This window comes from Herpailurus yagouaroundi, unplaced genomic scaffold (assembly GCF_014898765.1).
Source record: "Herpailurus yagouaroundi ecotype Mexico unplaced genomic scaffold, PumYag 162, whole genome shotgun sequence".
Taxonomy (NCBI): domain Eukaryota; kingdom Metazoa; phylum Chordata; class Mammalia; order Carnivora; family Felidae; genus Herpailurus; species Herpailurus yagouaroundi.
In genome coordinates, this window is record NW_024412403.1 from 67,673,734 (window position 1) to 67,695,859 (window position 22,126).

Here is a 22,126-nt window from a genome sequence, read left to right on the forward strand (position 1 = left end):
TTTTAAAAATTGTTTTGAAGAAGAATATTTTCTATTAGTATTTACTTATTGAAAATACTTCATTAACATATTTTATTTTTATATATAAACTAGAAATATAGATATTACTTTGAGAAAAGTGAAAAATTATGACACTATCATAACTTTCTGAAACCTGTAATATTTTATAGTCATCTCAGCCATGCCCTAAAATTTTGATGTTAGTTTCACTAGCTAAATAGAACTGGCTGACCCAAGGTAAAATTGAGAAGATCACATTTTTTTGTTTTGTTTTCCCCATCTTTTTATCATAACTCTTTTCCCACAGAGAATCCATTACATAGAATTTTTGTACCTTCTACCACTGTGGGATTGCTACTTTTGCATTTCATTTTATATTGAAACTTGCCTCTCTTGTCCCTTAGGAATTTTGGACCCCACATGCCAACTGTTTAATATGATAAAATAACATACATTAATATTCTAATGGTAGTGATACAGAATTTTGGGAATCAACTAATACATGTGAAGATGTCCTTTTCAGTCAATGAGCACTTCTACCTCCCTTCAGCCATCCTGTCTTTTCCCCAGCCCACCTCATCACCTTTAGACTGATTCATTAGTAATTTTAATGGTAAGAATTCACCTCCAGAAAAAGGGATATGGTAGAATAGTAAGTCATTTAGTTGAGGTATTTTGGGCCAGGAAAGGTGTTTTCTCCCTGTCAAATTACATCCTGTATAATCCCCATCAAACTTGTTCATTAGCTCAGCCTGTGATAATCGTATCATTTTAAAGGACTTCTCAATCTCATTAACTTTTTTTTCCAAAATAGTGAACCATTCATAATATTTTCTGGTGGATTGTCCTATGACAAAGCTTGCAGAAGACCAAGTTTAACCATCATGCATGGAAAAGCAATTACAGTGCTTGAAATGGATCATCCTATTGTTGAATTCCTTACTTTATGTGAAACGCCCTATCCAAATGGTAAGTAACAAAAATGAAACTATTAATGTTGAAAATCATTTTTGAAATAAGGTCCTAATAAAATTAAGCTTAAATATTTTTAGTTTCGGCAGCTGACATCTACTGTGGCACAACACTGAGCTACAGGTGCTGGAGCAGGTTCTGCAACTGTACCTACTTGACAAACTGGAAGTAAGACAGATGTAGTACAGCAGTGCTGGAGTTTCAGGTTCTTATATCAGGTAAGTGCTTTAAACTTTGATAAGGATGGTGGAAGCTGAGCTGGGAGGGTCCGATAGGGGTCCAGGGTGAAATCACTTGGGGAAACTGAGGTCTCCTAATAGCCTCTCCTAGACCAGCTCCACCCATCCATTCCAGTGCTAATCAAAGTTAAAGCACTTACCTGATATCAGTGATCTGTAACTCTGGTGGTACTGCATCTGTTTCACATCTGGCTTTGCTTCAGATGCAACTGCAGCACCTCTGATTACTCTAGGATTGCTGATGTGTGGTTAGTGATTTATTTCAATTTTGAGAATAATTAGAAGGGCCTTTGGGAGAAGAGATGAATCCTGAATATAAAGACTTTTTTTAGACATAAAAACAACTTATGTGCAAACTGTATAATTAAATATAATAATGAAATATTTTAATAATAAAATCTAAAAATTGATGAAACATAAAAAGTAAAATATGAATTTATGATTAAAACAACACAGTACATATGCATATGCATATATATAACTACAATTTTTTAAGAGGGAACATACAAAAGAAGGAACTCTAGACTTGGAGACACAGTATTTGGCTTTATGATTTAGCCCTGTCAGTCACTAGCTAGGTGAACTTGGGTAAGTCATTTTAATTTTATGAGTTAGGCTTATCATTTTTAGAAAGAGAATAATAATATTGACTGCACATGATTATTGGAAGGCCAAAATGAGCATACTTTGTAACTATGAATATCTATAAATTGTTTTATTATAACTGTTAATTTGCTTAAAATTTTTAGTTTCATATTTAAAGATGGGATAGATTGATATGAGATATCAGTGTGGCATTTTATTTCCAGGGTTTCTGGGACAAACAAGTTACTTGTGTTAATTAATCAACAAATATTTATTGGATGCTTCTGTGGCCTCAGTACTGTCAGGACTTATTGAGAATATAGATGAGGTATGAAACTGATCTCTGATGTCAAATCACATAAAATCTGGTTGGATGAGGGAGATAATAGTGACTTAAGTAAAAACGTAACACTTAAGTGCTGAATTATATGGGTTTTAGTAATGTACTAATTTATAGGCTAGTCAGAATCGATGACAAATTTTCATGCAAAGCTGCACGGAAAAAGGATTTAGATAGGCTTTGAAGAAGGACCTGGCACTTGAAGAGGATATTGAGTAAAGGTTTTAGAACTTGTAAGGTTTGCGAGGGTGACATCAACTTAAGAGAAAAAATTGAAAGCCTTTTAGAGGCATTTGGAGATAGAGAGCAACAGAGGAATTTTGAGAAAATATTAACATGAAAGAAAGCAATGTTTTTAGTAAAATTTGCCAGAAAAGAGTGTGTGGGTCTGAAGAAAAACTGAAATCTTAAATTCCAGATTACAGCTGGGTGGCATTTGTCCAAATGTTCATTAAAATGATCAAGATCTAATACACTGCTACCTATAAGAATGGAAACAGGAAACTCACTGAATTTGGGCACCAATTAGTTAGAGAATGACATGATAGAGGAGTCAAAGATAACATATTTTAAGAATAATGGTTTCATATGCAATAACTGTTTTTGGAAAGAGAAATTGCTTAGAGAGCAGAAAAAGAGAGGCAAAAGGTCTTTAATATTTATTTATGAATTATCAGAATATAGATGTTATTTGGAGTTCTGAGAATGAAAGATAAAGGAACAAAGGAACAAAGGGAGAAAGAACAAATAGAAGACCAAAAGCTGAATTTAGGAAAATGCATCCTGTTAAAGAGCTTGGAGAAAAATGTATGCCAGTAATAGAGACTGATAGTGTTTGATCTATGCAAACCACACATTTTACGTGTGTGTTTGTACAAATTTATGCACATTAGTAGAGATGTTAGGATAATCTATAATGATGTTAAGTAAGTTATAAATATATTGTAACTATGTATTATCACTTCCAAGCCACATATATGTGTGTGTTTTTCAGAGTAGTGATAATGAGGATGGAATTTTTGTCCGGGGCTAAGAGAATAACTATTTCTGGTTAAAACAATAGTACATGAAAATGACAGAAAAGGCCCTACAGTACACATTAGTATATAATAAAAATTTTACTCATTGCCCTTCAAGAGGCAACTATTTCCACATTTCTTATGTATTCTCCCAAAAAGTTTATGCATATGTGTATGTATACTTATCTATGTCTACATTATCTCTTTTTTGTACAAATGACAACATACTCTATGTACTATTCTGTATCATACTTTGTTTTCACTTAACAGTGTATTTTGATTATAACTCCATATGAGCAAATATGGAACTTCAATCTTCTTTACAGCCATAATGATAAATCTTATGCATTTGTTAAAATAAATTTATTAACAGTTTTTAATGTTGATAAATCATTTTGACATTTGTCAATTCAACTTATTTTTCAAAGAACACAAATGCCACTTATCTCAGGGGGTATTGCCCAGAGTAACTAACCAACTACACTCGGAATTCGTCAGTTTCACATTTACATTTAACTGTATCTGGTCCTCTATAAGTGTCATAAATAATGCATTTCTCTTCAGAGAAGTAGTAATTATGATAGAGCCTTTCACCTTGTTGGGGACTAGGGTTAAAAGACTGCTCAAAAATAAACCAATCTAATGGAGAAAATGATATGATCGTTATCTATTGAGCAAATACTATGTGCCAGGCTTTGCATCTTCATATACACCTAATCTCCGTAACAGTCTAAGGAAGTTATTATTATTTTGCCATATCAATGGGTAAAGAAATTGAATTAATTTAATTGAGCTAATAAGTTAATGAATTTGCCTAAGATCAAACTGTTAAAAAATAATAGACACATAATTGAACCTAAACTGACTCCTAAGGAAATCTTTTTATTCAGCGGTTACCACAGTTCACCAAGTACTTCTACAAAGGTGAAACTTTTGCTACCAGTTTTTATTATTTTAAAAGAAACAATAATAATCTGAAACATACCTATCTCAAATGATAAAGCAGATATAACCACTGAAAAAAATTTATGAATTTTGCTCATTCATGCCAGTGTCTCAGCTATTTTATTTTTGTAGCAATTGCTTCCCAGCCAATGGTTGTCCTAAAGAGAAGACAAAGAAGAAAGTAGTAGTATAGAACTCCAGTGTTCCTTCAACTGAAAAACAAAACAAACAAAAAACCATAAAAACCCTAGGTTCAGAAGAATTAAAATAATGTTGAAAATTTAAAACAGCTCTAAGAGATAAGGGAGAAGCAGAGGAAGCCTCAGTTTGAGAACAGTTTGAATAGCAAACAGTATGAAGACTGCATCCACCCAAACTCCTCGGTTTTGGGGGTTTTGCTTCTAGTTTTTCTCTCATAGCGTGTGACTTATAAATATAAATAGGTTCTATAGCTTCTCAAGACTGTGAAGGCCATCTCTTCTGGTTTTCCAACTAAGACTTGAATTCTCTGAATAAAATTCTTGCCAAGTGATTGTTGAGTTTAGGATTAAATACCTGTTAAAGTAGCTAGTAGAAACTGCTGCTATAATGAAAACTTAGAATCAGAATTTAGAATTAGAATTTAGAATCAGAAGGCCTGGGTTAAAGTTTCAGCTTTTTTAATTAACTAGCTTTGTAAATTCGCGCCAATCTCATAACCTCTTTAGACTTTAATTTTGTTGATGAAATGAAAAATAGTAATATAACACCTGTTCTAGCTACTGAGAATCAAATATGTATGGAAGATGTTTTTGTAAATATTTACCTCTTAAATTGAGAACACTTTAATTGTACCTTTCCTTTATTAGTCTGTATTATAAATGGAAAACAATGCCTTTCCTTACCACAGTAACTAAATTAGTGCTCTCCCACCAACCATAAATCATTTCTTTTTTTGTCTTTTTCAAATTTTTACTTAAATTCCTGTTAGTCAACATATAGTGTAATATTGGTTTCAGGTGTAGAATTTAGTGATTCATCACTTATATATAATACTCAGGGCTCATCATAACACGTGCCCTTCTTAATACCCATCACTCAGTTAGCCCATCCCCCACTCACCTTCCTCAATCAACCCTCAGTTTGTTCTCTGTCATAATGAGTCTCTTATGGTTTGTTTCTTTCTCTCCCTCATTTTGTTTTTTTTCCCCCTTCCCATATGTTCATCTGTTTTTTTTCTTAATTCCACATATAAGTGAAATCATATGGGATTTGTGTTACTCTGCCTGACCTAAAAGTCATTTCTTATGCCATAAGCCTTGATTTTTTCTAATGGCTCACATTACTTTCTGAATCTATTCATTTACTTCTTCATTGTTTGTATACATCCCTAGAATGTAAACTCCATGAGAATAAGGACCTTGTCAATTTTATTCTCCATATATCCTTTGTTCTGAGAATAGTTGCTGGAACCTATTGAAAGGAGGGAGGGGTTAAAGTTTAGGAACTTAAAATCACAGATTATCCTCAGACTCTCTGCCTTTTTGAGGTAAATACTCTTAGGCACATAGTAGGCAATCTTTAAGTGCCTGTTAAAGCATATTGAATAGAAATTAAATTTTTTAGTATAAGGAGTGTTGCTTTCACAGGGAGGTGAAATGTGTCATAGCCCAGGAGGGCAGAACTATTTTCTTACAACATCTCCTTGTATGCATGAAATCAGATCTAAAATGGAAAGTTATGGAAGAATAAGATAATGTTTGTGAGACAGAGATGACAGACTCTTTCCCAATAATCTATCACCATCTCATGATTATTGAGAAATATTTAACTCTATGCAACTTCTCACTTTCACATTCCCTGTAATGATCTTAAACATTAAGTCTGAGAAAAACAACAATATTTTTTAATTAAAAGTGTTTTGTTACTTTTTACTGTGGCTCATATTTTGGTCTTCTGAAATCATTTAAATAACATTTATAAGGAGACAAAGGAAATGAAAGTTTGATGATTTTATAAAATATGAAACATGAAAACTTCCACTTTTTATTTTTACTTGTAGAATTTCAAGAACCTTATGCTGTTGTAGTACTTCTGGAGAAAGATCTCATTGTAGTTGATCTGACACAAAGCAAGTAAGTTATTCATTTACAGATTAACACTATTTTTATACTCTATTCATTACAATGAAAATACAGGAAGTTATCATAGATAATTGACATTAGTGTATGTTAGATGGTAAATATTCTTTATGTGGAATATTGTTATGCTAGAATTGTAGAAATGTAATTAGTTCAATAATGAAAACAAAACCAGGAGACTTTAGGAGACGTAGAAAATTGTAACACATTTTTAAGGCAACACCTGATGTTTGGAAAGATGCATTTGGAGACTCAGGACACATAAAATGGATCACATTTTTTCTGTTAACCTAAGCAAAAACAATCGTTATGAAAATTTGTACAATGTACCATATGGCCATCTGCTAGCTATGGACTAATGGAAAATGGCACATGATTAAAGTGTTATTGGACTACTGCAACAACAATACAGGAGAGCAGGATCTCAAAAGCAGAGGAGATGGAGGCCTTCTTTTACTTTCTTTTCTTTCTCATGTTGTAGGCAATGGAAACAAATATGAAATATTGCTCTTGGAGTTGTTTTCAACTCCTTTACATAGTAAAAGTAGATGCAATTTATGAATACTGTCTTCTTGTTACACATTTTCATTCTAAATGATGATAGACATGAAACTGATTTTCCCTTTTTTCTTTTTTAATTATATTTAACAGACAATGTTATATTAGTTTTAGGGGTATGAGATATTGATTCAACAATTCTATACATTGTTCAGTGCTCACAACAAATGTAATCACCATCTGTTGCATTACAACATTATTACAGTATTACTATGTTCCCTATATTGTACTTTTAATCTTGTGACTTATTTATTTTATAACTGGCAATTTATAGCTTTTAATCCCCTTTATTCCATCCCCCAGCCACTGTTGCCCCTCTGGCAACCACCAGATTGTTCTCTGTATTTATGAATCTAGAATTTTTTCTTTCTTTGTTCACTTATTTTGTTTGTTAGATCCCACATATAAGTGAAATCATATGGTATTTGTCTGTCTGAATTATTTCACTCAGCATCATACCCTCCAGTCCCATCTACGTTGCCACAAGTGGCAATATCTCATTAGTTTTTATGGCTAAGTAATATTTCAGTGTGTGTGTGTGTGTGTGTGTGTGTGTGTGGCACGTCTTCTTTATCCATCTATCAATGGTCATTTAAGTTACTTCTATATCTTGGTTACTGTAAATAATGCTGTTATAGGGGGTGCATATGTCTTTTAAAATTAGTGTTTTTGTTTTATTTGGGTAAAAACCCAGTAGTGGGACTACTAGATCACATGGTATTTCTATTTTTAATTTTTTGAGAAACCTCCACACTGTTTTCATGGTGGCTGCACCAATTTATATTCTTACCAACAGTGCACTGGGGTCTCTTTTCCACCACATCCTTGCCAATACTTTGTATTTCTTGTCTTTTTTGATTCTAGCCATTCTGACAGGTGTAAGGTGACCTCTCATTGTGGTTTTGATTTGCATTTCCCTGATGATTTGTGATGTTGGGCATCTTATTCTGTGTCTATTGGCCATCTGTATGTCTTCTTTGGAAAAAGATCTGTTGAAGTCCTCTGTCCATTTTTTAATCAGATTATTTGGTTTTATGGGGTTAACGTGTAAGTTATTTAAATATTTTGCATATTAACCTTTTATCAGATATATCATTTGCAAATATCTTCTCCCATTAAGTTGCCTTTTTCACTTTGTTGATGATTTACATTACCATGCAAAAGCTTTTCATTTGGGTGTACTCCCAATGGTTTATTTTTGTTTTTATTTCCCTTGCTAGAGGAGATACATATAGAAAAATGTTTCTATAGCAGATGTCTGTCTATCCTTGATGTCTATCTTTTCTTCTAGGAGTTTTAAGACTCCAGCTTTCACATTTGGGTTTTTAACCTGAGTTGATTTCTGTGTATGGTGTAAGAAAGTGGTCCAATTTTACCCTTTTACATGTAGCTGTCCTGTTTTCATAACACCACTTTGGAAAAGACTGTCTTTTCCCCATTGCATATTTTTGCCTCCTTTGTTGTAGGCTAATTGACCATATAAGGATGAGTTTATTTCTGGGCATTCTATTCTGTTCCACTGGACTATGTGTTGTTGTTTTGCTTGTTTGTTTTTGCCAGTACCATACTACTTTGATTATTACAGCTTTGTCATATATCTTGTAATCTGGAATTGAGATAATTCCAGATTTGTTCTTTCTCAAGATTGCTTTGGTTATTTGGGGTCTTTTGTGGTTCCACACAGCTTTTAGGATTGTTCTACTTTTGTGAAAAATGTTGTTAGTACGTTGATAGTGATTGCATTAAATATGTAGGTTGCTTTGGGTTGTATGGACATTTTAATGATATTCTTTCAATCCATGAGCATGGACTATCTTTTCATAGTTTGTGTTATCTTTAATTTCCTTCATCACATTTTATAGTTTTCAGAGTACAAGTCTTTCATCACCTTGGTTCAGGTTATTGCGAGGTATTTTATTCTTTTTGGTGTAATTGTAAGATTGTCTTAAAATTTTTCTTTCTGCTACTTCATTATTATAGAAATGCAACAGATTTTTGTATATTAGTTTTGTATCCTTCAACTTTATTGAATTCATTTATCCATTCTGGTAGGTTTTTGGTGGAGTCTTTAGGGTTTTCTGTATATAGTCTCAAGGCATCTGCAAATAGTGACAGCTTTACTTCTCCCTTACCAATTTGGATGCCTTTTATTTCTTTTTGTTGTCTGAATGCTGGAGCTAGGATTTCTAGTACTATGTTGAATAAAAGTGGCAAGAGTGGACATCCTTGTCTTGTTCCTGATCTTTGAGGAAAAGCTCTCAGATTTTCACCACTGAGTATGATGTTATCTGTGGGTTTTTAATATACAAACTTTATTATATTGAGGTATGTTTCCTCTAAACTCACTTCATTGAGAGTTTTTAATCAGGAACAGATGTTATATTTTGTCAAATGCATGTATTAAGATGATCATATGGTTTTTATCCTTTTTCCTGTTAATGTGATGTATCTCATTGATTTATTTGCGAATATTGATCTATCCTTGCCTCCCGAGAATAAATTTGGGGTGGTGGATGATCATGGTGAATGATCCTTTAGTGTGTTGCTTAATGCAGTTTGTTAATATTTTGTTGAGGATTTTTGCATCTGTGTTGTTCATCAAAGATATTTGCCCATACATTTTTTTTTGTAATGTCTTTGTCTACTTTTGGTATCAGAGTAATGCTTGCTTGTAGAATGATTTGGAATTTTAATTCCTCTTCTATTTTTTAGAATCATTTAAAAAAAGGTTTAACTCTTCTTCAAATATTTGGTAGAATTTGCTTGTGAAGCCATTTTGTCTTGGACTTTTGTGTGTTGGAAGTTTTTGCTTACTACTTCAATTCTTTTACTAGTAACAATTCATTTCAAATTTTCTATCTTCCTAAATCAGCTTTGGTGGAATATGTTTCTAGGAATTTAGCCATTTTTTTTCTAGGTTGTCCAATTTGTTGGCATATTTTTCATAATCTCTTATAGTTCTTGTATTTCTGTGGTGTTGGTTGTAATTTTTCCTTCATCTCTGCTTTTGTTTGAGTCTTCCTTCTTTATTCCTTGATGCATCTGGCTAAAGGTTTATCAGTTTTGTTTATCCTTTTATTTTTTAATGTGTATTTTTGAGAGAGAGAGACAAACAGACAGACAATGCGAGTGGGGGAGGGGCAGAGAGAGGTATACACAGAATCTGTAGCAGACTCCAGGCTCTGAGTTGTCAACACAAAGCCTGATGCAGGGCTCTAACTCACAGTGAGATCATGATCTGAGCCAAAGTCAGATGCTTAATTGAGCCACCCAGGTGCCCCAGTTTTGTTTATCCTTTTAAAGAAAGGATAAACCAGCTCCTGGTTTCAATCTTTCTATTGTGTGTGGATTTTTTAATCTCTATGTTGCTCTAATTTTTATCATTTCCTAGGTTGTTTGAGGTTTCTCTTATTTCTTGAGGCTTATATTGAGGCATGTATTGCTACAAACTTCTCTCTTAGGACTGTTAGAACTGTTTTTGCTGTGTCTCAAAGATTTTGGACTATTGTGTGTATGTGTGTGTGTGTTTTTCATTTGTCTCCATATATTTTTTTATTTCCTCTTTGATTTCTTGGTTGACTCATTGGTTGGTTAGTAGCATGTTGTTTAGACTTAATGTATTTGTGTTCTTTCCAGATTTTCTTGTAACTGATTTTAATTTTCATAACACTGTGGTCAGAAAAAATGGTTGATATGATTTTAATCTTTTTAAATTTATTGAAATTTGTTTTGTGGCCTAACATGTGATCTATCTTGGAAAATATTCCATGTACAGTTAAAAAGAACATGTATGCTGCTGTTTGGGATGGAATAATATGTATATATCTGTTAGGTCCATCCAATCTATTGTGTCATTCAAAGTCATTATTTCCTTTAGATTTCCTTTCTGTGATACAATTGATATAAATGCGATGTTCAAGCCCTCTACTATTATTTGATTATCAATTTTTCCCTTTATGTTTGTTAATATGTGCTTTATGTATTTGGGTCCTCCAATTTGGGTACATAGATATTTAAAATTGTTAAATCATCTTCTTGGATGTTCCCTTTATCATTATGTAGTGCCTTTCTTTGCCTCTCATTGCAGTCTTTGTTTTAAATTAAAGTCTTTTTATCTAAATATTGCTGCCTCCATTTTGTTGTTGTTGTTGTTGGTTTTGGAGTGGTTTTTTGCTTCCATTTGCATGGTATATGTTTTTCCAATCCTTCACTCTCAGTCTGTATGTGTCTTTAGCTCGGAAGTGAGTTTCTTATAAGCAGCTTATAGAAGGGCCTTGTTTTTTTTAATCCATATAGTCATCCTATGTCTTTTTATTGGAGCATTTAGACCATTTAAAGTAATTATTGGCAGGGTGACTGGGTGGCTCAGTTGCTTAAATGTCTGACTTGATTTCGGCTCAGGTCATGATCTCACAGTTCATGGGATAGAGGCCTGCGTTGGGCTCTGTGCTGACAGTGTGGAGCCTGCTTGGGATTCTCTCTCTCCCTCTCTTTCAGTCTTTTCCCCTCTCTCTTTCTCTCAAAATAAATAAATAAACATTAAAATAAATAATTATTGGTAGGTGTGTACTATTGCCATTCCATTAATTGTTTTCTAGTTGTTTCTGTAGTTCTTCTCTGTCCCTTTCTTCTCTTGCTCTCTTGTCTTGTTTGATGGCTTTTTTTTACTGTTATGCTTGGTTTGCTTTCTATTTATTTTTTTGCATATCTAATATAGGTTTTTGATTTGTGGTTACCATGAGGTTCATATGTAACATTTTATGGGTATAGCATTCTATATTAACTTGATAGTCACTTAAGTTCCAACACATTCTAAAAGCATTACATTTTTACTATCTCTATGTCTTATGTATATGATGTCCTATTTTACATATTTCGTATATATATTGAATGGTTTTGTAGATATAATTTTCTGTTTTTATGTTTTAAAGCTCCATACTGGTTTTATAAATGATTAATCCACCAACTTCATTATGTGTTTCTTTTACCTGTGAACTTTTTTTCTTTCATAATTTTCTTCTAGTTATGGCCTTTTCTTTCCACTCAAAGAATTCCCTTTAACATTTCTTGTAAGGCTGGTTTAGAGATGATGACCTCCGTTAACTTTTGTTTGGGAAAATTTTTGTCTCTCCTTCTATTCTGAATGGTAATCTATTCTATTCTTTGCTGGATAGAGTATTCTTGGTTGTAAGTTTTTTCCTTTCAGCACTTTGAATATACATGCCACCCCCCTCCTGGCCTACAATGTTTCTGCTGAAAAATCAGCTGATAGCCTTGTGGGATTTCTCTTTATGTAACTTTCTCTTGCTGCTTTTAAAATTCTATCATTGGGGCGCCTGGGTGGTGCATTCGGTTAAGCGTCCGACTTCAGCCAGGTCACGATCTTGCGGTCTGTGAGTTCGAGCCCCGCGTCAGGCTCTGGGCTGATGGCTCAGAGCCTGGAGCCTGTTTCCGATTCTCTGTCTCCCTCTCTCTCTGACCCTCCCCTGTTCATGCTCTGTCTCTCCCTGTCCCAAAAATAAATAAACGTTGAAAAAAAAATTAAAAAAAAATAAAATTCTATCATTGCTTTTTGCCGTTTTAATTATTGTATGCCTTGGTATGGACCTCCTTGGGTTAATCTCGTTAGGGGCTCTCTAAGATTCCTATATCTGGATGTCTGTTTCCTTCCCTAGATTAGGGAAGTTTTCAGCTATTATTTCTTCAGATAAGTTTTTTCTTTAATATGAAATTTATTGTCAAATTGGTTTCCATACAATACCCAGTGCTTATCCCAATAGGTGCCCTCCTCAATACCCATCACCCACCCTCCCTGCCCTCCCACCTCCATCAACCCTCAGATTGTTGTCAGTTTTTAAGAGTCTCTTATGCTTTGGCTCCCTCCCTCTCTAACTTTTTTTTTCCTTCCCCTCCCCCATGGTCTTCTGTTAAATTTCTTAGGATCCACATATGAGTGAAAACATATGGTATCTGTCTTTCTCTGTATGACTTATTTCACTTAGCATAACACTCTCCAGTTCCATCTACTTTGCTACAAAAGACCATATTTCATTCTTTCTCATTGCCACGTAGTACTCCATTGTGTATATAAACCACAATTTCTTTATCCATTCATCAGTTGGTGAACATTTAGGCTCCTTCCATAATTTGGTATTGTTGAAAGTGTTGATATAAACATTGGGGTACAAGTGCCTTTATGCATCAGCACTCCTGTATCCCTTGGGTAAATTCCTAGCAGTCCTAATCCTAGGTCATAGGGGAGATCTGTTTTTAATTTTTTGAGGAAGCTCCACACTGTTTTCCAGAGTGGCTGCACCAGTTTGCATTCCCACCAACAGTACATGAGGGTTCCCGTTTCTCCACATCCTCTCCAGCATTTATAGTCTCCTGATTTGTTCATTTTAGCCACTCTGACTGGCGTGAAGTGGTATCTGAGTGTGGTTTTGATTTGTGTTTCCCTGATGAGCGACGTTGAGCATCTTTTCATGTGCCTGTTGGCCATCTGGATGTCTTCTTTAGAGAAGTGTCAGTTCATGTTTTCTGCCCATTTCTTCACCAGATTATTTGTTTTTCGGGTGTGCAGTTTGGTGAGCTCTTTATAGATTTTGGATACTAGCCCTTTGTCTGATATGTCATTTTCAAATATCTTTTCCCATTCCGTTGGTTGACTTTTAGTTTTGTTGATTGTTTCCTTTGCAGTGCAGAAGCTTTTTATCTTCACGAGGTCCCAATATTTCATTTTTGCTTTTAATTTCCTTGCCTTTGGGGATGTATCAAGTAAGAAATTGCTGCAGCCGAGGAAAGAGAGGTTTTTTTCCTGCTTTCTCCTCTAGGGTTTTGATGGTTTCCTGTCTCACATTCAGGTCCTTTATCCGTTTTGAGTTTGTTTTTGTGAATGGTATAAGAAAGTGGTCTAGTTTCATTCTTCTGCATGTTGCTGTCCAGTTCTCTCAGCACCATTTGTTAAAGAGACCATTTTTTTCCATTGGATATTCTTTCCTGCTTTGTCAAAGATTAGTTGACCATACTTTTGTAGGTCCAATTCTGTAGTCTCTATTCTATTTCCTTGGTCTATGTGTCTGTTTTTGTGCCAATACCATGCTGTCTTGATGATTACAGCTTTGTAGTAGAGGCTAAAGTCTGGGATTGTGATGCCTCCCCCTTTGGCCTTCTTCTTCCATATTACTTTCACTATTTGGAGTCTTTTGTGGTTCCATACAAATCTTAGGATTGCTTATTCTAGCATTGAGAAGAATGCTGGTGCAATTTTTATAGGGATTGCATTGAATGTGTAGATAGCTTTGGTTAGTATTGACATTTTAGCAATATTTATTCTTCCAATCCATGAGCATGGAATGTTTTCCATTTCTTTATATCTTCTTCAATTTCCTTCATAAGGTTTCTATAGTTTTCAGCATACAGATCTTTTACATCTTTGGTTAGGTTTATTCCTAGGTATTTTATGCTTCTTGGTGCAATTGTGAATAGGATCAGTTTCTTTATTTGTCTTTCTGTTGTGTCATTGTTAGTGTATAAGGATGCCACTGATTTCTGTACATTGATTTTGTATCCTGCAACTTTTCTGAATTCATGTATCAGTTCTAGTAGGCTTTTGGTGGAGTCTATCGGGTTTTCCACGTATAGTATCATGTCATCTGCAAAAAGTGAAAGCTTGACTTCATCTTTGCCAAATTTTGATACCTTTGATTTCCTTTTGTTGTCTGATTGCTGATACTAGAACTTCCAACACTATGTTAAACAACAGCGGTGAGATTGGACACCCATTTCGTGTTCCTGATCTCAGGGGGAAAGCTCTCAGTTTTTCCCCATTAAGGATGATATTAGCTGTGGGCTTTTCATAAATGGCTTTTATGATGTTTAAGTATGTTCCTTCTATCCCGACTTACTTGAGGGTGTTTATTAAGAAAGGATGCTGAGTTTTGTGAAATGTTTTTTCTGCATCTATTGACAGGATCATATGGTTCTTATCTTTTCTTTTATTAATGTGATGTATCTCATTGATTGATTTGTGAATGTTGAACCAGCCCTGCAGCCTAGGAATGAATCGCACTTGATCATGGTCAATAATTCTTTTTATAGGTTATTGAATTCGATTTGCTAGTATCTTATTGAAAATATTTGCATCCATATTCATCAGGGATATTGGCCTGTAGTTCTCTTTTTTTACTGGGTCTCTGTCTGGTTTGGGAATCAAAGTAATACTGGCTTCATAGAATGAGTCTGGAAGTTGTCCTTCCCTTTTGGAACAGCTTGAGAAGGATAGGTATTATCTCTGCTTTAAATGTCTGGTAGAATTCCCCTGGGAAGCCATCTGGTCCTGGACTCTTATTTGTTGGGAGATTTTTGATAACTGATTCAATTTCTTCGCTGGTTATGGGTCTGTTCAATTTTTCTATTTCTCCCTGTTTGAGTTTTGGAAGTGTGTGGGTGCTTAGGAATTTGTCCATTTCTTCCAGGTTGTCCAGTTTGTTGGCATTTAATTTTTCATAGTATTCCCTGATAATTGTATTTCTGAGGGATTGGTTGTAATAATTCCATTTTCATTCATGATTTTATTTGGGTAATCTCCCTTTTTTTTTGAGAAGCCTTGCTAGAGGTTTGTCAATTTTGTTTATTTTGTCAAAAAACCAACTCTTGGTTTCATTGATCTGCTCTACAGTTTTTTTTTAGATTCTATATTATTTATTTCTGCTCTGATCTTTATTACTTCTCTTCTTCTGCTGGGTTTGGGGTGTCTTTGCTGTTCTGCTTCTATTTCCTTTAGGTGTGCTGTTAGATTTTGTATTTGAGATTTTTTTTGTTTCTTGAGATAGGCCTGGATTGCAATGTATTTTCCTCTCAGGACTGCCTTCGTTGCATCCCAAAACATTTGGATTGTTGTATTTTCATTTTAATTTGTTTCCATATATTTTTAAATTTCTTCTCTAATTGCCTGGTTGACCCACTCATTCGTTAGTAGGGTGTTCTTTAACCTCCATGCTTTTGGAGGTTTTCCAGACTTTTTCCTGTGGTTGATTTCAAGTTTCATAGCATTGTGGTCTGAAAGTGTGCATGGTATGATCTCAATTCTTTTACATTTATTAAGGGCTTTTTTGTGATCCAGTATGTGATCTCTCTTGGAGAATGTTCCATGTGCACTCAAGAAGAAAGTATATTCTGTTGCTTTGGGATGCAGAGTTCTAAATAAATCTGTCAAGTCCATCTGATCCGATGTATCATTCAGGGCCCTTGTTTCTTTATTGATCCTGTGTCTAGATGATCTATCCATTGTTGTAAGTGGAGTATTAAAGTCTCCTGCAATTACCACATTCTTATCAATAAGGTTGCTTATGTTTGTGATTAATTTTATACATTTGGGGGCTCCCATATTCGGCACATAGACATTTATAATTGTTAGCTCTTCCTGATGGATAGTACCTGTAATGATTATATAATGCCCTTCTTCATCTCTTGTTACAGCCTTTAATTTAAAGTGTAGTTTGTCTGATAAAAGTATGGCTACTCCAGCTTTCTTTTGAATTCCGGTAGCATGATAGAGAGTTCTCCATCCCCTCACTTTCAATCTGAAGGTGTCCTCAGGTCTAAAAAGAGTCTCTTGTAGACAGCAAATAGATGGGTCTTGTTTTTTTATCCATTCTGATACCCTATGTCTTTTGATTGGAGCATTTAATCCATTTACATTCAGTGTTATTACTGAAAGATATGGGTTTAGAGTCATTGTGATGTCTGTAGGTTTCATGCTTGTAGTGATGTCTCTGGTACTTTGTGGTCCTTGCAACATTTCACTCACAGGAACCCCCTTAGGATGTCCTGCAGGGCTGGTTTAGTGGTGATGAATTCCTTCAGTTTTTGTTTGTTTGGGAAGACCTTTCTCTCTCCTTCTGTTCTGAACGATAGACTTGCTGGATAAAGGATTCTCAGCTACATATTTTTCCTGTTCATCACACTGAAGATTTCCTGCCATTCCTTTCTGGCCTGCCAAGTTTCAGTAGATAGGTCTGCCACTAGTCTGGGTCTCCCTTTGTAAGTTAGAACCTGTTTATCCCTAGCTGCTTTCAGAATTTTCTCTTTATCCTTGTATTTTTCTAATTTCACTATGAGATGTCGTGCAGAAGATTGATTCAAGTTACGTCTGAAGGGAGTTCTCTGTGGCTCTTGGATTTCAATGCCTTTTTCCTTCCTCAGATCAGGGAAGTTCTCAGCTATGATTTTTTCAAGTACAACTTCAGCCCCTTTCTTTTTCTCTTCCTCTTCTGGAATTCCTGTGATACAGATATTGTTCCGTTTGATTGCATCACTTAGTTCTCTAATTCTCCCCTGTAACTCCTGGATTTTTTTATCTCTCTTTTTTCAGCTTCCTTTTTTTTCCATAATTTTATCTTCTAATTCACCTATCCTCTCCTCTGCCTCTTCAATCTGTGCTATGGCTGCCTCCATTTTATTTTGCACCTCATTTATAGCATTTTTTGGCTCTTCATGACTATTTCTTAGTCCCTTGATCTCTGTAGCAATAGATTCTCTGCTGTACTCTATGCTTTTTCCAACCCAGTAATTTTATGACTATTATTCTAAATTCTTGTTCCATTATATTGCTTAAATCATTTTTGATCAATTCGTTAGCTGTTGCTACTTCCTGGAGTTTCTTTTGAGGAGAATTCTTCCATTTCGTCATTTTGGGTAGTCCCTGTGGTGGCTCGTAACTGCAGGGCACTTGCCCTGTACTGCAGTGGGGCCGCAGTCAGACCTGATGTCTGCCCTCAACCCACTGTTTGGGCCACAGTCAGACTGGTGTGTACCTAATCTTCCCTTCTCCCAGAGGCAGGACTCACTGTGGAGTGGCGTGGCCCCTGTCTGGGCTACTTGCACACTGCCAGGCTTGTGGTGCTGCTTCTATGGGATCTGGTGTATTAGCCGGGGTGGATCCACAAGGTGCACAGGGTTGGGAGGGACAGGCTTAGCTCGCTTTGCCATGGGTGGTCCCCTGTGGGAGGGGCCCTGCAGCACAGGGAGGGAGGTAGACCCATTGGAGGGATGGATCCACAGAAGGACAGCGTTGGGCATTTGCGCGGTGCAAGGAAGTTTGGTGATGGGAACTGGTTATCTTTGGAATTTCATCAAGGAGATGGGAGAGGGAAATGGAGCTTCCCAGCACCTTTGTTCCCCGCTGAGCTGAGCTCTATCGGGGCTCAGCAACTCTCCCTCCCGGTGTCCTCTCGCCCTCCCTGTTCTCCGAGAGCAGAGCTGTTGACTTTTAACATTCCAGATGTTAAGTCCCACTGGCTGTCAGAACTCACGCAGTCTGGCCCCTCCACTTTTGCAAGGCAGATTCAGGGGCTCTGCCTTGCCCAGTTTGCTGCCCCTCCACCACCCTGGCTCCCTCCCACCAGTCCGTGTAGCATGCACTGACTATCTGCCCTTCCTACCCTCTTCCGTAGGCTTCTTGTCTACGCTTGGCTCCAGAGAGTCCATTCTGCTAGTCTTCTGGTGGTTTTCTGGGTTATTTAGGCAAATGTGGGTGGAATCTAAGCGATCAGCAGGACACAGTGAGCCCAGCGTCCTCCTACACGGCCATCTTCTTCCTCAGTCTCTCTTCAGATAAGTTTTATCCCTCCTTCTCTCTCTTCTCCTTTTGGGATCCCTATAATGTGAATGTTAATCCTCTTGATGATGTCACAAAGTTCTCTTAACCTGTTGTCATATATTCTCAGTTGCTTCATTTTCAGTGCCCTGTCTTCCTGATCACTGAGCCATTCTATTTCCTAATCTACTGTTTATTCCCTCTAGTATGTTTATTTCAATTATTGAATTTTTCGTGTGTGCCTGGTTCTGTTTTATAATTTCTCTTTGTTGAAATTCTCACTGAGTTCATAAACTCTCTACTGAAGTTCACTGAGTATCTTTATAATCATCACTTTGCATTTTTATCAGGCATACAGCTTATCTCAGCTTTGCTTACATCTTTTTTTTTTTTCAACGTTTATTTTTTTATTTTTGGGACAGAGAGAGACAGAGCATGAACAGGGGAGGGGCAGAGAGAGGGAGACACAGAATCGGAAACAGGCTCCAGGCTCTGAGCCATCAGTCCAGAGCTCGACGCGGGGCTCGAACTCACGGACCGCGAGATTGTGACCTGGCTGAAGTCGGACGCTTAACCGACTGCGCCACCCAGGCGCCCCTTTGCTTACATCTTTAACTGTGATTTTGTTATGTTTTTCATTTTGGGACATATCCCTCTGTCTTACTCTGTGTTTGTTTTTTAAACAAACTGTGCCATTTGTTGTTGTTTTTTAAATAAACACAGAGGTCAGCTATATCTCATAGTCTTGAGAGTAGTGGCCTTGTATAGAAGAGGTCCTGTGGTGCCCTGTAGCAATATTCCCCTTGGTCACCAGACCCGGGTGCTCCTGGGATATCTTCTTTGGGAACTGTGTGCACCCTGGTCTATAACTGACTAGCATCTGCATTTAGCCCAGTCAGCTGCAGTGATCAACTTTGCCTGCTCTGGGTGCACTAGACAGGGTTTGGTCCCCGTGCTATTGAGGGGTCTGAAGTCTCTGTGGGCTTTTAGGTGAGTGGGGTCAGCAGTCAGGCTCATGATTAGTCTTCACAGGCACAGTGAAATGGCAGGGCTTTCTCCTTGTTTGCCCACAGAGGCTTTTGTTGGTGGGTGAGGCCAGCAGCCAGACTAGGTATTTGCAGTCAGCCTCTCTACCATAACTGTGGGCACACTGAAGAGCAGGGCTTTGTCTCTGCATAGTCAGCTAAAAGGCTCAGTTTTTGAAATTGTAGGTATGCTGCTGTGTGGGGTTATCTCCCCATTTCCTCAGGACACTTTGGATTGGCACTGGTCTGTACCAAGGATGCTTGCAGGATGTAGAGGGGCAGGAGCTTCTTTGCAGGGATGCCTGTGAAGGCAGGTGGGTTGGATGGGGTAAGAAACTCAGTGCTACCAAGATAGGTGGAGAGTGTTTGGGCTGGTTTCCAACTGTGCAGAATGCACCCACCAACATTTGTTTTTGGAGAAGTCTTATTAAGATCTCTGCCCCTTCAGTGCACATTCTGAGATTAGTAAATAAATCTTCACATTTACTCCAGGGACTTTTCAAACTGCAGCTTCTGTGCTATGTCTCAGTTGGGGTTATTTATTATGCTGGCTCTTTAATGGCAGGGACTGTTTCCTATCTCCCTATGGCTTTCCTAGAGTTAAGCCCCATGTTTTTGAAGCCCCATGTTAATGGAGACTTGATTTTCTACTGCATATCCCCAGTGCCTAGGGTGGGGTCTAATCATCTTACTTCTCTGTGCTTGTGGTATCCCTCTCATTTGTGATTAGTCTTACCAGTGGTTTGGTTCCCAACATCATCTCTGCCCCTCAGTGTGACCTGTTCTCTACAATTAACTGCAGAAGGTCTGTTCTGCCAGTCTTTAGATCATTTTCAGAGTTAGTTGTATAGATATAGTTGTTATCTTGGTGTGTCCCAGGGACAAAATAAGCTCAGGATCCTCCTGTGTCTGATTTTCCCTCATTCTATGCTCTAGGCCCACTGATCTCTTAGCCCCTTTATATTTAGAATTCTTGTGCATTCTCTCTCCTCTATATTAATCTTCCCTTCCTTTTTCTCCTCATTAACATCTCATCTGTAAGAAGCTCAACTCAGGTATCATTTCCTCATTTAAAAAAATTGTTTCATTACCTATATAATTTGGTCAAATATCCTATTACAGACTCTCACAGCTCCCTTACTCGTTTCCTTCATAGCTTTGACACATATAAAATTTTCCATCTGTTATTGTTTCAAAATGGTTTCTCTACTAGACTGTAGTGATCATGGAGAGGCTTTGTCTGCACATGGAGTAGGTTCTCAGTAAATTTTTGTTGAATGACTTATAGCCTGAGTTCTACTTTCCATGTCATTTGAAAATGTCAGAGCCGAAGTTCTTCTTTATATTCATTTGTAGCATATATTTCAGTAGTTTGAAAGATATATAGGATTGGGCCTTAAGATCATCATCACTGATTCTGCCTGGCTACTCTATTTATCAAGATTAAAATTGAGTAAGTTTTGTGTACATGTATAGATTTGTTATGTCTCTTCCTCTAAGTTCTAATATTAGTTTTATTAAAATGTACTCTTCAGTTCTCAACAGTACTCATCTTCTTTCTGTGCCATATTTGTTGGTTACTTATACTTTATCTAGTTGGCTATCTTTCAAGGCCCTTTATACCTTTAATAATCACTGTTTTCAGTATATACATTTATTCTTACAGTTTTCATTAGCTTATATGGGTATGTGAATTCACATTTTGTTTGCTAGTTTTTATTTAACATTTCACCTTCGGCAGCACCATATTTTAAACTATGTGACATTCCCATTGAGTGTCTAAGAAATTTAACATATTCTCTTTCCTTCCAAATAGTTAACTTTTAACCATGTTTAAATAAATGTTCAAATTAATTTATCCCTTCTTCCCTTACCTCCTTTTTTCCCCACTTAATTGTTTATATGAAAACAAGCATCAGGGCTTACAAATTTTTCCTCTTCTTGATTTCTTGGATTTCTATCTTTGCTTACATCTCCACATCTAAATTCCTATAATACATTTTTAGTTATTCTTTTCTTAACTATATTTCTCTTTACTCTTTGCCAATATACTAATTTTCCCCAAACATTTTCATGATGTTTTCACTTTGTCAGTCTATCACTATAACCTCTTGTTATTATCAAATCTGAAGTTGTAGATGTGGTCTTTAAGGTGATCCATTTATTTTACTTCTAATTCATCAATCTCAGATGTGTTTAATTTCTACTCTGAAACTGAGAAACTTTCATCGATCTATTTTAATCTGCTTGCTGTTTCTTTCATTTATTTCTGGGTCCAGGTAGTACTTTATGCTTTTTAAAAAATGGTTCTAATTTAAATTCCAGTTAACATAGTGTAATAGTTTCAGGTGTATAATATAGTGATTTGACACTTTCATAAAACACCCAGTGCTCATCATAAGTGCACTCCTTAATCTCCATCATCTATTCAATCCATTCCCCCACCCACCTCCTCTCTGATAACCATCAGTTTGTTCTCTATAGTTAACAGTCTGTTTCTTAGCTTGCCTCTCTTCTTTTTTACCTATGCTTGCTTGTTTTGTTTCTTCCACATGAGTGAAATCATATGGTATTTGTCTTTCTCTGACATTTCTTTTAGCATTATACTCAATAGCTCTCCATCCATGTAATTGCAAATGGCAAGATGTCATTCTTCTCATGGCTTAGTAAAGTTCCAGTGTGTGTGTGTGTGTGTGTGTGTGTGTGTGTGTGTGTGTGTGTGTG

General features: G+C 36.3%; 1 protein-coding gene across 10 annotated transcripts in view; it reads left to right on the forward strand.

The window, feature by feature from the left end:
- The window catches only part of STXBP5L (syntaxin binding protein 5L), a 361,520-nt gene that overhangs the window by 177,269 nt on the left and 162,125 nt on the right, over positions 1 to 22,126 (forward strand). For all 10 annotated transcript variants that reach the window (XM_040484630.1, XM_040484628.1, XM_040484632.1 and 7 more), the window contains exons 11-12: positions 815 to 969; positions 6,142 to 6,214. In XM_040484630.1, the coding sequence (XP_040340564.1) occupies positions 815 to 969; positions 6,142 to 6,214 (228 nt within the window). The remainder of the gene's footprint in view (positions 1 to 814; positions 970 to 6,141; positions 6,215 to 22,126) is intronic.